Source organism: Charadrius vociferus, unplaced genomic scaffold, assembly GCF_000708025.1.
Source record: "Charadrius vociferus isolate BGI_N301 unplaced genomic scaffold, ASM70802v2 scaffold90, whole genome shotgun sequence".
Lineage (NCBI taxonomy): Eukaryota > Metazoa > Chordata > Aves > Charadriiformes > Charadriidae > Charadrius > Charadrius vociferus.
In genome coordinates this window covers 8,123,731-8,134,637 of record NW_009647222.1, presented here as the reverse complement: position 1 = coordinate 8,134,637, position 10,907 = coordinate 8,123,731, and the positions used below count along the sequence as shown (strand labels likewise).

The 10,907-nt window shown below is 39.2% G+C and overlaps 1 protein-coding gene across 1 annotated transcript in view; it reads left to right on the top strand.

The window, feature by feature from the left end:
• The window catches only part of ITPR2 (inositol 1,4,5-trisphosphate receptor, type 2), a 229,919-nt gene that overhangs the window by 187,070 nt on the left and 31,942 nt on the right, over positions 1 to 10,907 (top strand). Inside the window, exons 48-52 of the mRNA XM_009879682.1 lie at positions 1,228 to 1,353; positions 4,149 to 4,324; positions 5,598 to 5,762; positions 7,907 to 8,102; positions 10,171 to 10,263. Coding sequence (XP_009877984.1) covers positions 1,228 to 1,353; positions 4,149 to 4,324; positions 5,598 to 5,762; positions 7,907 to 8,102; positions 10,171 to 10,263 — 756 coding nt within the window. The remainder of the gene's footprint in view (positions 1 to 1,227; positions 1,354 to 4,148; positions 4,325 to 5,597; positions 5,763 to 7,906; positions 8,103 to 10,170; positions 10,264 to 10,907) is intronic.

The following is a 10,907-nucleotide window of genomic DNA, read 5'->3' as shown; positions in this document are numbered from 1 at the left end:
AGCCAAGTGTCTGTTAGCATGCAGTCTGCATTACTTAAATTGACACATGTAATTTGCAATGGCTCCAAATGCTTAAATCTCAGCAGCCAACAGCATAAGGTTATCACAATGAAATCTGAATATTTACCTAATCACAATTAAATTCCATTTAGACTAAAGCCTGAGACAGTCATATGGAGTCTACTGTTTATAAAAAGTTAGCTGGGTGAAGGCAAGTAAAGAATATGCTCTGCATACTTGCAGGAGGCTCTGAGTACTTTAAAATCTAATTAATAGGAATACATTGTCTTCAGATAAAGCTCTCTGGCTAGAAATTTCTTCACACCATTGCACATGGAATCTTGTTGTAAATATTCATTTAAACATACTGTAGTGCAGTCATATATATGAAGTGCTTGCCTGGATCTTTGTACCCTCTGATCTTGTTCCTAGCTGTTTTGCTGAATCGTTTATGTGACTCTGGACACAAAATCTTAACCCTGTTTTGCCCTATTTCCCTTTTTAGTCTTTTCTAACTAGGTTATAGGTTCTTTGGGATGTAGACTATTTCTGTGTATTTGTACAGCACTTCACATATGGAGATCCTGGCTTCATTTGAGTCCTTTTAAGCAGGAGTACAGAGCTGTTTGTCAGCAGGTAACCTTGGACATCTGAGGATCGTGCAGGAAGTAGTCAGCTTTCATAGAACCAAATCCCAGTCAGACCAAATTTTACCTATTCCCCAAAGTAGAGCAAGATGTATTTAGTTTCACAGAGGTGGGGAAAATACTATCATTTTGCAACCTTGCCTGTTCCATCATTCTTTGAATAACGTCACCAGTGTGTTTGGTCCACATGTGCGTCACCTGGATGACCGGTTCTGGGTCTTCTGGTTGACTGGCATGCAGAGTGCTGAAATCTATTTGTTTGCTTGATTTTGTGTCTCCGTGCAGAGAGGCTACCATTTCAGAGGCAGGTGAAAAGACTCCTTCACAAAAGATCCAGTCCTAAAATCATAGCAGAGGCAAAACTCTGATATATAATAAATTGTATTGGGATCTTTGGACTAAAAGGTCTGCTTGAAACTATGTTTTATGGAAAACCTATGTTTAATATTTGTCTGGTTTAGTTAATTTTAAAGATCTGCGTATTTTCTTCATTAATTTGTACTTTTTCGTTACATTGAGTCCATTACTGAGTTCTTGCCTGCTTTCATTTCATTGATTGCTGCTCTTCTCCCCATTCTAGATAATCCACCCCTGTTTTGGTTCTCCAGACACATCTCTCTCTGGGGGAGCATTTCCTTCAACCTTGCTGTATTCATCAATTTAGCAGTTGCTCTCTTCTACCCCTTTGGAGATGATGGAGATGAAGGCAAGTGGAGTTTGGTTTTATTTTTCCTTTTAATTTTAGGTGCTTTCAATTCTAAGGTAACAGTTACATAAAACTGCATCTTCAGGTATGCTCATATCTGCAGAAGCCATTTAGTATTTTCTAAGTAGGTACCAGATGTTGTTCGAAATGTGGTAGTTGATCGTCTGTGTGTCGCATGTCCCATGCAATGTGAAGTAAAATGGACAGAACATAGCTGCTATGATTATCCAGATGATCTGAGTTAATTCTTTTTCTTTTTTTTTTTTATATTGCCATATTGCAGTGTACTACTGCACACATTCAGTTACAGCTTCTGAGCTAAGGAAGGATTCCTAGCAGCAGATGGACGAAGATTCCTTAAAACTGACCATTTTGAATGACTTGCAGTCTTAAAAGCATATGTAATGGAATGTTTTGAAAACTAGCTTGTTGGGTTTTGACTATTTTGTTTGTTGGGTAAAAAGGACATCGTTGTTACAGAGGATAAACACGTTATATAAAAATATGCTTAAAATCTATGATTCTATCTCCCCTTCATCCCATGTCACAGGAAATATAGCAAATAATAAATTTAATTAAATAAATGCATCAGACCAGCGGGAGGCCTCTTTGAATCCAAAACAAGCTTAATTGGGATAAAGGAGACTAAATAGTTCAGAATACTGGTAATGGGAGTAGAGCCATTCACCTCTGGGTCTTTGATTCCTGTCCAGTCCAGTCAGTAATGTGACTGAAAGTCACCTCTGTCTGATGGCATGTGAACTGGGCTGGTGGAAGCAGTCCAGCTTCTAGTAGATACATGTGCTTTTCACAAACACCAGAGTTGGCACCAGCAAACATTCCTGTTGGCCAGCTAAATAGAAAGGCAGCAGATTAAAGTATATTGGCATGGAGACCACGTTGCCCTTTCACCGTATGGGGTGGTCTGTGCAGGTCATGGCACAGGCGTCTCCGCAGCCTTGCGAAGCAAAGTTTGCAGGGCTGTTCCGCGTAAATGGGAAGCAGTTGTACTTAGTGCTTTCCTGTTTGTAAACTGAAGAGTTGCTCAGAGCACACACGCGTTAGAGCCCATGCAGGATGAGAGGAGAAATAAAGAGTTAAAAATAAACATTTTAAGCCACTAAATTTTAGCTAATCTATACTCACAGAAATCCTGTGGTCTGCTATCAGTAGATATTAATACTTATTTTGAACTGCAGATTTATATAGTATTAGTTTAAGTGGTCCCAGTAATCCAGTGATTTCAGCAATAGTGCATTTCAGGGCTCCAGTTCCTATTGCTTGTAAAAGCAAAAGCGATTCCTAAGCAATAAACAATAGGTGTGGCCAAAAGGGATTAGCAGGTCATGAGGCAACCTCCTCACTTCCAGCCTCCCCCTACACCCGAACCTGACCTCACAGCTGGGGATTGTCTCCTGTTTTTCCCCCTTTACCTTGTGTAAATCCCCCCATACTCAGATGTCTGAGGTACCTGGGCTGATCTAAACATCCAAAGAATGCTGCCTTTCGGAAGATTTCTGCAGTTCTTACATCATATGACTTAAGCTAAATTGTGCTCCCAATGAGGACTCCTTGCCTGCAGCGTACATGTCTGCACACATTACGTTGTGGGTCCTGCAACGTGCAATAGTTTGACCTGCAGTAACAAAGAAGGAAAAATTATTTGTTAAAGAAACACTGAGTGCTTTGGCCTCACCTTTCAGATCCACTTGGAAGTTATTTTCTAGGATCCGCTAAAAGTTTCCAAATCTTGCTGGCGAAGAAGCTGACAGAGCTGACCTTGAACCTCCTGCCAAGGATATAAACACTCCTGAAGTTTTGAAAAGTTCGTATGCCATCTGAATGTTGAGGCTAGGGCCCCATCTCATTGTTTGCTAATCCCACTGATGCTGCTCAGCTGTGTATCTGTTGCCAAAGAGATAGCATGATTTCTATTGTGAGTCTAGCTAAATTTTCTATTCCCTTCTCCCCCATCACTGACCTCTCAGTTCATCTGATAACAATAGAAGTCAGTGTACAAGTGTGACAGTGCCCTGAGATCTGAATGTGCTTTTTATATCGCAGCAACATGGTGTGTTTCCAGGGCTTTAAGCAGAGGAGAGAGGGAAAATAGGGGCATCGCTCAAAAGTCGGGGAGAGCCCGGAGCCAGCATCTTGCAGAGCAGCAAAGAGAGTGACACTGAAGGCAGCGAGTGGCTCACATGCCCGCAGGAGCTCAGCAAGACCCGGGACCCGCTGCCTCCCCAGGAGCGAGGCACAGCTATTCAGCTGCTCTTGGCAATGCAGATGCTGCCTGTTCTTACCGAAGTCCAACACCCGCAGCAGTTCAGAAGAAAGCTGCTTTTCTAAAACCGGGGCGCCATCGGTGCTGTTGGGGATCGAAACGTGACACTGCAGTGCAGTGCCACTTGCTGCGCCACCCCGAGGACTGGCTATTTCTGTAGCTGAGCAATCATGGAATTAGACTGGAGGAGCCCTAATGATCCCTGCAGAAGGGAGCTGATTAGCAGCTTGCTTCAGGAGAAGGGTAAACTGTCTCATCTCTGAGCACTTCTCAGATTTTAATTGAAATTTCATTAGCTGCTCTTATTATTACCTGTGCAAAAATCAACAATACTATGATAATAATAGTTCTTGCTGCAATTAGGGCAAGTTGTGGTCAGCAGTTGTGATGCATGAATCACACTTTTTGCTAGCTATATTGGCAAAGGAATTGATATTTTGGATCTGTTGTTTGGTGAAAAATGGACTCTCCAAAGATACCTTTCTCAAATCTCCCTTTCTCCTCTATACAGGCACGCTCTCTCCATTGTTTTCACTCCTCCTTTGGATAGCAGTGGCGTTTTGTACAGCAATGCTGTTTTTCATCTCCAAGCCTGTTGGTATTCGACCCTTTTTGGTGTCTGTTATTCTCAGGTCTATATATACGATAGGGCTCGGTCCTACCTTGATACTTCTTGGTGCTGCTAATGTAAGTACTCTAAAAAGCAAGCAGAATTTCCCTTTCAGCAGAAGCAGAGTTATTAAGCATCTCCTATTAAAAAAGCCCTTGATTAGAGCTGTGCAAAGAACTTCTTTTTCTGGTTCATTGGTTAAGCCAAAAAAATAAATCATTTCCAGTCATCCCAAAACAGCAGTATCAGCAAAGTGGGAAGCTAAGAAAAAAGCTGTTTTGGTTTTGTGCATATGCAAATACTTTAAAAATAAAAACAATATGAAATTTAAAGAAATATGGCCAATTAAGAGGAATCAAATTTACAGTATCTCATGTTAAAAGAATAATTTTCTCTGCTAATACGCTCAGCAAAATCGACACAAATTTGTTTCTGTCTGCTTAAATATATTTTTGAGAAGAAAAGTTTTCAAAATTAAAAATTCTTTCAGCCCTTTTCCAGATTTCTTAACTTATTCACGTCTATGTTTGCATGTTTATTGAGCTTAGTAAGATACACAGTCACGCTCATAAGTCATCTGTGTAGATTTCTGTCTCATTGCTACAGCTCTAATTTACCTTAGCACCAGGCAGCAAAGTATTGGGCTGTTTGCCACCAGTTCTGTGAGAATTTCACATACTTAAAGCTACCCAGACATGTACTCAGAGGTAAAGGGAAGTAAGCTGTGCTTGCCCACGTCAAATTTGTGAAAGGAAAAAACATGTCGCGTCCTCATTGCTTGTCCTGGACTACCAAACAGGTGAGGTTAGCGCCTTTCGTATTTACTTCTGCACTGCTGTTCTCATGCAGGCAAAGCTCAGGAGCAATGAAGAATCTGGTGCTGTTGCTTAAATGCTATACTTCAAAAATGCCCCCAGTATTTTTTTTAGGGATTTTATATTGAAATACACTTTCTGTTCTGTTACTATTGTTCTCTTCCTAGTAGCATGCCTAGCTACTCTAGCGTAGTCTTGGGTCTAAACTCAAAATTGTTAAGAATTCATTCCCCAGTTGTTTCTTTAATACCTTATGACATTAATCCCACTCTGCCTACTCACTAATGTTATAGAAATAAATCACATGAGGCACAGTGCGGTGTTAGAGGGGTGATGTACTTCCACTTACTCTCACGGGCTTGTTCCCACTGTGACTTGGGAGTTCAATTTCTCTCATCTGACTCCAGCTATCTAAAAGTTCATCATTTAGTCAAATCAACTTACCCAAACTTTCTGCACACTGCAGCAACGCAAACAATAAATAACAGGACTTTTCTCATGGAATAAACCTAGCCTTTGTTTCCCCCGTCCACAGCTTTGTAACAAAATAGTGTTTTTGGTGAGCTTTGTTGGGAACCGTGGAACTTTCACCCGTGGCTACAGAGCGGTCATCATGGACATGGCTTTCCTCTATCATGTAGCATATGTCCTGGTCTGCATGCTGGGCCTCTGCGTGCATGAATTCTTCTATAGTTTCCTGGTAAGTATGTGCTGCTGTGGAGGGGAAAACTTTGCAAAAATAGAAAATACCGTTACCCATGCAGCTGTCTTCAATTTCTTCCTGACAATCAAGCCAAATCATGTATTTTTAGCATGCCGTTGTGTTGCTGCCCCTTAGGAGCTGCTGTTTTCATTAGAACCTGTTTCTGTTAAGACTTATTTTATCTGTTTTAGAATTTAGTTTGCTCATTTCTTTTCAGGCAATGATCAAACAGTTCAGTCCTTTCTCCTGCTCTTCCCCAGCATACATATATTCTGTGTATGTTGTTCCTGTATCTAGCATCAGTCATAATCTCTTTGGGACAGGAGTTGTCCACAGGTGTGTGCATCCTATTTATACCAAAGGATCCCATTCCTCAGTTCATCTTGCAGCCCTAATAAAAAAAAAAAATATATATTACTTGAGAAATAGGGACGGCACACCTCTGGTGTAACAGGAAGATTCATCACTTTAAATGTATCCTACTTTCATTTTCTTTTGTTGCCATTATCCAGATGGAATGCCTTTTTATAATATGATACAGGTGCAATGAAAATGAATCATACAAAATTATGCTAAACTCAGCTAACTGCTCCCTTCATGCTGAATAGCAGTAAAAGGTGTTTCACTGCTCTTGTTTTCTAATCCTTTTGCTTTATACTGGAGCGTGTGAAACTTGTAGGGAGACTGCCTAAATTGTGGTCATTTACATGGGTTCACTTTCCTGTTGTATTTTTCTCAGCTTCCTGAAGAGTGCTGAGCTCCCAGCATTTCACAGCCGTGTGTTAAGCTCACGAAAATTTTCAGGGGTTCAGTCCTTACTCTGGTAGAGCTCCAGTTGAAGTTAGGTTTTCAAGATCTTGACATTAAAGTCAGCTTCAAAGTTTGGGCAGATTTCAAATGACCCAAGATTTTGTGGCTGTAGCTGCAGGACACTTTTCAAATGGATGTTACTCTCCTGCTAAAAAAGGCACAGCAAATTATCTGTTATTCCTTCAATGAGTAAGGTAATCTCTACATTAAAATACTTTCCAAAGTGCCAAGTAGTTTAAGAAACATTTTATGTAATTATTTATTTCAGTGACTGTTATTGACAAATATCCATGACTCAGGGATGTTGTAATTGTCTACATTCCCAAGTTACTTCCAGGTGTTCACTTTGTAGTGGAAATATTCTAAACTCTAATATTTTTTCCTCATTTTAAGCTTTGTCTTATACAGAATGAATGATAACTGTCTTTTCTTCCTTTATTATTAATCCTTTCACAAGGCTGTGGATTTCAGATCTTGTGAATTGTGACTAATACCTTCTTCTGTGGACCATTTTGATAAATCATAGTGTGTCACTCTGTATCTATAATCTGTGTGTTTTGAAGTGGAAATACAGACATTATAGATAAGGTCCAAAGCACTATAGAACATCAATAGAACTGCAAGAGAAAAAAAGCTATAGTTTCATGAAAAACTTGTAGCACATATAATTGCTGTTTTAGGCCTTTAACATTTAAAGCAGTGTTGTCTTAATTTATACTTTTCTCTAAAGTTAAATACCAGGAAAGCATATAGTGCAGGGTAAAGAAGCGTTTCTAGTTTTATACAAACAGTGCAATGAATTTAACTTTGTCTTAAAAAGAGATGGCCCCAATCCTTGTACATATGAGTGACTTCTAGATGCTGCTATGAGCTCAAAGAAATAGTTTAAAGACATGTAATTACTTGCATACATGAGCACAATTTTGAGTTGCAGCCCATGCATATTTATCAGATGGGAGATAATGTGAAAAAATAATTTTTAGTATGAAGACACTGTTTTTTAAGTTTAATTTAAACTGATTTTGAACATGGGGAAATAATGCAATCTTGTTGGTAACCATTACCCACATCTGGATCAGGCTCGTATATAATATATATTTTGTAGCTTTGTATGTTGCTATTATGTGTCTTAAAATTTAAAGTTCTGTGCTAAATTCTTCCTATAAGCCTGCCCAGCTCCCACTGAAATCAATGTGAATTGTGTGTTTATGAAGCTGAGAATTTAGAACATGGCTAGATGTATGTTTCAGTAGTTCAGATTGTCTTCCTGTGTAGCATCTATATATTGCCTCATTTGTATTCATTTTTCCTCTACTCTATACTTTTCCCAGCTGTTTGATCTGGTGTACAGAGAGGAGACGTTGCTAAATGTGATAAAAAGTGTTACCCGGAATGGTCGTTCCATTATCCTCACTGCAGTGCTAGCACTCATCCTAGTTTATCTCTTCTCCATCATTGGGTTCCTCTTCTTGAAAGATGACTTTATCATGGAGGTCGACAGGTTGAAAATCAGGACCCCTGTTGCAGGTATTGGTTTTTATATTAAAATTTGCTTCTAACGTATACCTTTTCCATCTGCCTAACCTAACTTTCATCTAAGGAAATTAAATTTTTTTATTTGTGTCTGTGAGAGCAGAACTAAGTCCATATACCTTGGAACTCAATTACTCTCTGGGTAAAATTTTATGTGTATAGGGTTGTTTTAGACTAGGCTTATCTGTTGAAATACTAAAATCTAACACTTACATTTGATTTATTATGTTTTCTTTTCAAACTCTGCTAATATAACAAAAAATAAATCTAGATTTTGTAAGTATTTGGAAGAGCAACTCCAAGTGAATTCTCTTGGTTCTCATCCCACCTTAAAAGCAGCTCATAGTATTTTCTGTGTGCTGCATGATGCATGTGATCTTAACATGTTCAGTAGATGTATTCATTTGATTACTTTTTAAGCTTCATCCCACAGAAATTTATTACAGAATCTACACTTCTGCTGATAGGAGATTTCCTGGAGCACCTTTTAAATTCAGTGTGTATTTCACAAACATCACCGTTAGTGTATAATCCTGGCTTTAGTAAAATCATTGGGAGGTTTTTAACCAGTTTTTAAAAGGCCAGGATTTCAGCTTTCTGGAATAAGAGATTTTACCAATATGAATAGAGAGTTGCAAACTGGCTCTGCTAGAAAAAAGCCAGGTCTGGTCTGCTGAGATCTTCGTATATGCTGCCAACAAGCCTGCTGGGAGCATGGGCAGAGAAGTAACTGTCTGCATAGAAATACCTAAGAATAGCTTGTGATTAAATTCACAGAGGCACGATTATCCCAAATGCTGAGCTCTCAGACCTGCACACAAGCAGAGAACAACTCATTGAGTCCACCCGGGACTGTGTGCACTGGGTGTTTGCCAGGTTTTTCCTAAATTTCTTATTTCAGGACGTAAAGCACACAAACAAGGAAAAGGTTATTCAAAACTCATGGGCATGGTGTACTCATGTAGCTGTTTTGATACCATATGGTAAAAAAGGAACCTGACGGATTTCTTTAACATGCCTTGCTTTTTTTGCCACTGATGATCTTAAAATGGCTAGGTTGGCATTATTTGACTTACCCTTCAGTTTTGGGACAGAAGTTACGATGTGAAATTGCACTTTGAAAGGTAATTGTGACCATCCTAGAAGAACGGATGCCAGGGTACACGCAGCACAGGTCTGGTCTGGTGCAGTAGTTCCTGTGTGTTTGTGTTTCTTCTGTTGGGTTCCTGGCAGATTTTTATGGTGTGGGTATATTCTTGCTGGCTTTATAAATTGCCATTCCTGATCAAAATATATTGGTGATATACTGATGGAACATTATGCATCCCAAGACAAGTGCTTTAAATTTTTTCTTTATAAAGTAGCACAAAGAGAAAGTCGGAGCGGATGTTTTCTGCGTTATACAGATTGTCTTAGACTGTTACTTTGGTTGCATGATTTTGCCTTCTTTTTTTTCTCCTTAAACCTTTTTGTATCTCTGATTTGAAATGCAGAAAATTGTTGAAGATGCACAAGATGAAATTGGTTTGATAAAATCAAGCTGATGTTCACATTTACCTACTTTGGGAATGTTAAATTAGTGTTTTACACAAACCCATACATATTTACAAATGAATACCAAACTGTGTTATAATCCTTGAAGACTCTTAAATATTCTACATTCAGGATAACTGAACATCATCTTGGTGTCCTTCTTGTCAGCTTTTGTGAATAATTTATCTAATGGTTTTAAAACTGACATTATTTTCATATCTGACAGTTGTTTCTTGCTTTGAATATATTTTGTTCTAACCAGAAGTAGCAGCATTTGATGTAGATTCATTAATTTCAGGAGATGAAATGGGAGTAGCTGTGATATACAGTAAATATAAAACTGTGGTTTTGTTCCGTGTGATTGCTTTGAGCTGTTGAGGCAGACTGTTTGAGGAAGGAGGAATTGGTGGTGTAATTTGTTCTGCTTTTTCTCCTCAACTTTTCAACTCCGTGATTTGCTTCTAGAAAACAATCATTTAAAACTTAGTGTAGTATCTGTCTTTTTGTCAATATTCTGCTTTTTCCACAGGTATTGGTGAAGTCCCCACTACAACCCTCACATCAATGATGGGAGCCTGTGCAAAAGAGAACTGTTCCACAAGCATCCCAATTATTAACCCAGGTTAGTACAAAAGTTCCCCCAAAACAATGATCAATTAGAACTGAGGGATTTGAATGGTGTTGTTGTGGAGACTTTTGCTAGTGTGAGAAGTGATGATCGTTGTTGTAAGTCGGAAGTGCTCAACTTCTGCAAGGCTTTGAGCTTAGCTGGCAACTTGCCTTTAATGTGAGCGCTTCCCACACCCGATTTCCAATTGCAGTGACATTCATTTTGTTATTAAAAGAGCTTGCTGAATCATGATGCTTGAACGTACAGGTTGCTTCTTTCCAACTGAAAGCTGAGAGAAAAAGCTTGCCGCTTATCTGCAGCATCCTCACACAGATACACTGAGCGAGTATTAGATCCGTTTAGGGCCACATAAGTTGATGTTAATGGTGTGGAATATATCAGCAAACTTTTGTGTATACTTTTTACATGCATCTAGGCCAAGGCTGTAGTGTAGCCAGAAGACCTAAGAGCCCAGATCCAGGATCAAGTTACAAGTTACTGTGGCTCAGCTAAGCACAAGCAGCAGTCCATCTGTGCATTCTTAGCTTGTGGCAAATGCAAGGGAAAGCAGACTGCTGCAAGCCTTTCTCGCAATAGATAAGTTGCATTGCTGCGTTCTTGTAGCAAGTGAAGAGCTTGATTGCTCTGGTTCAGCA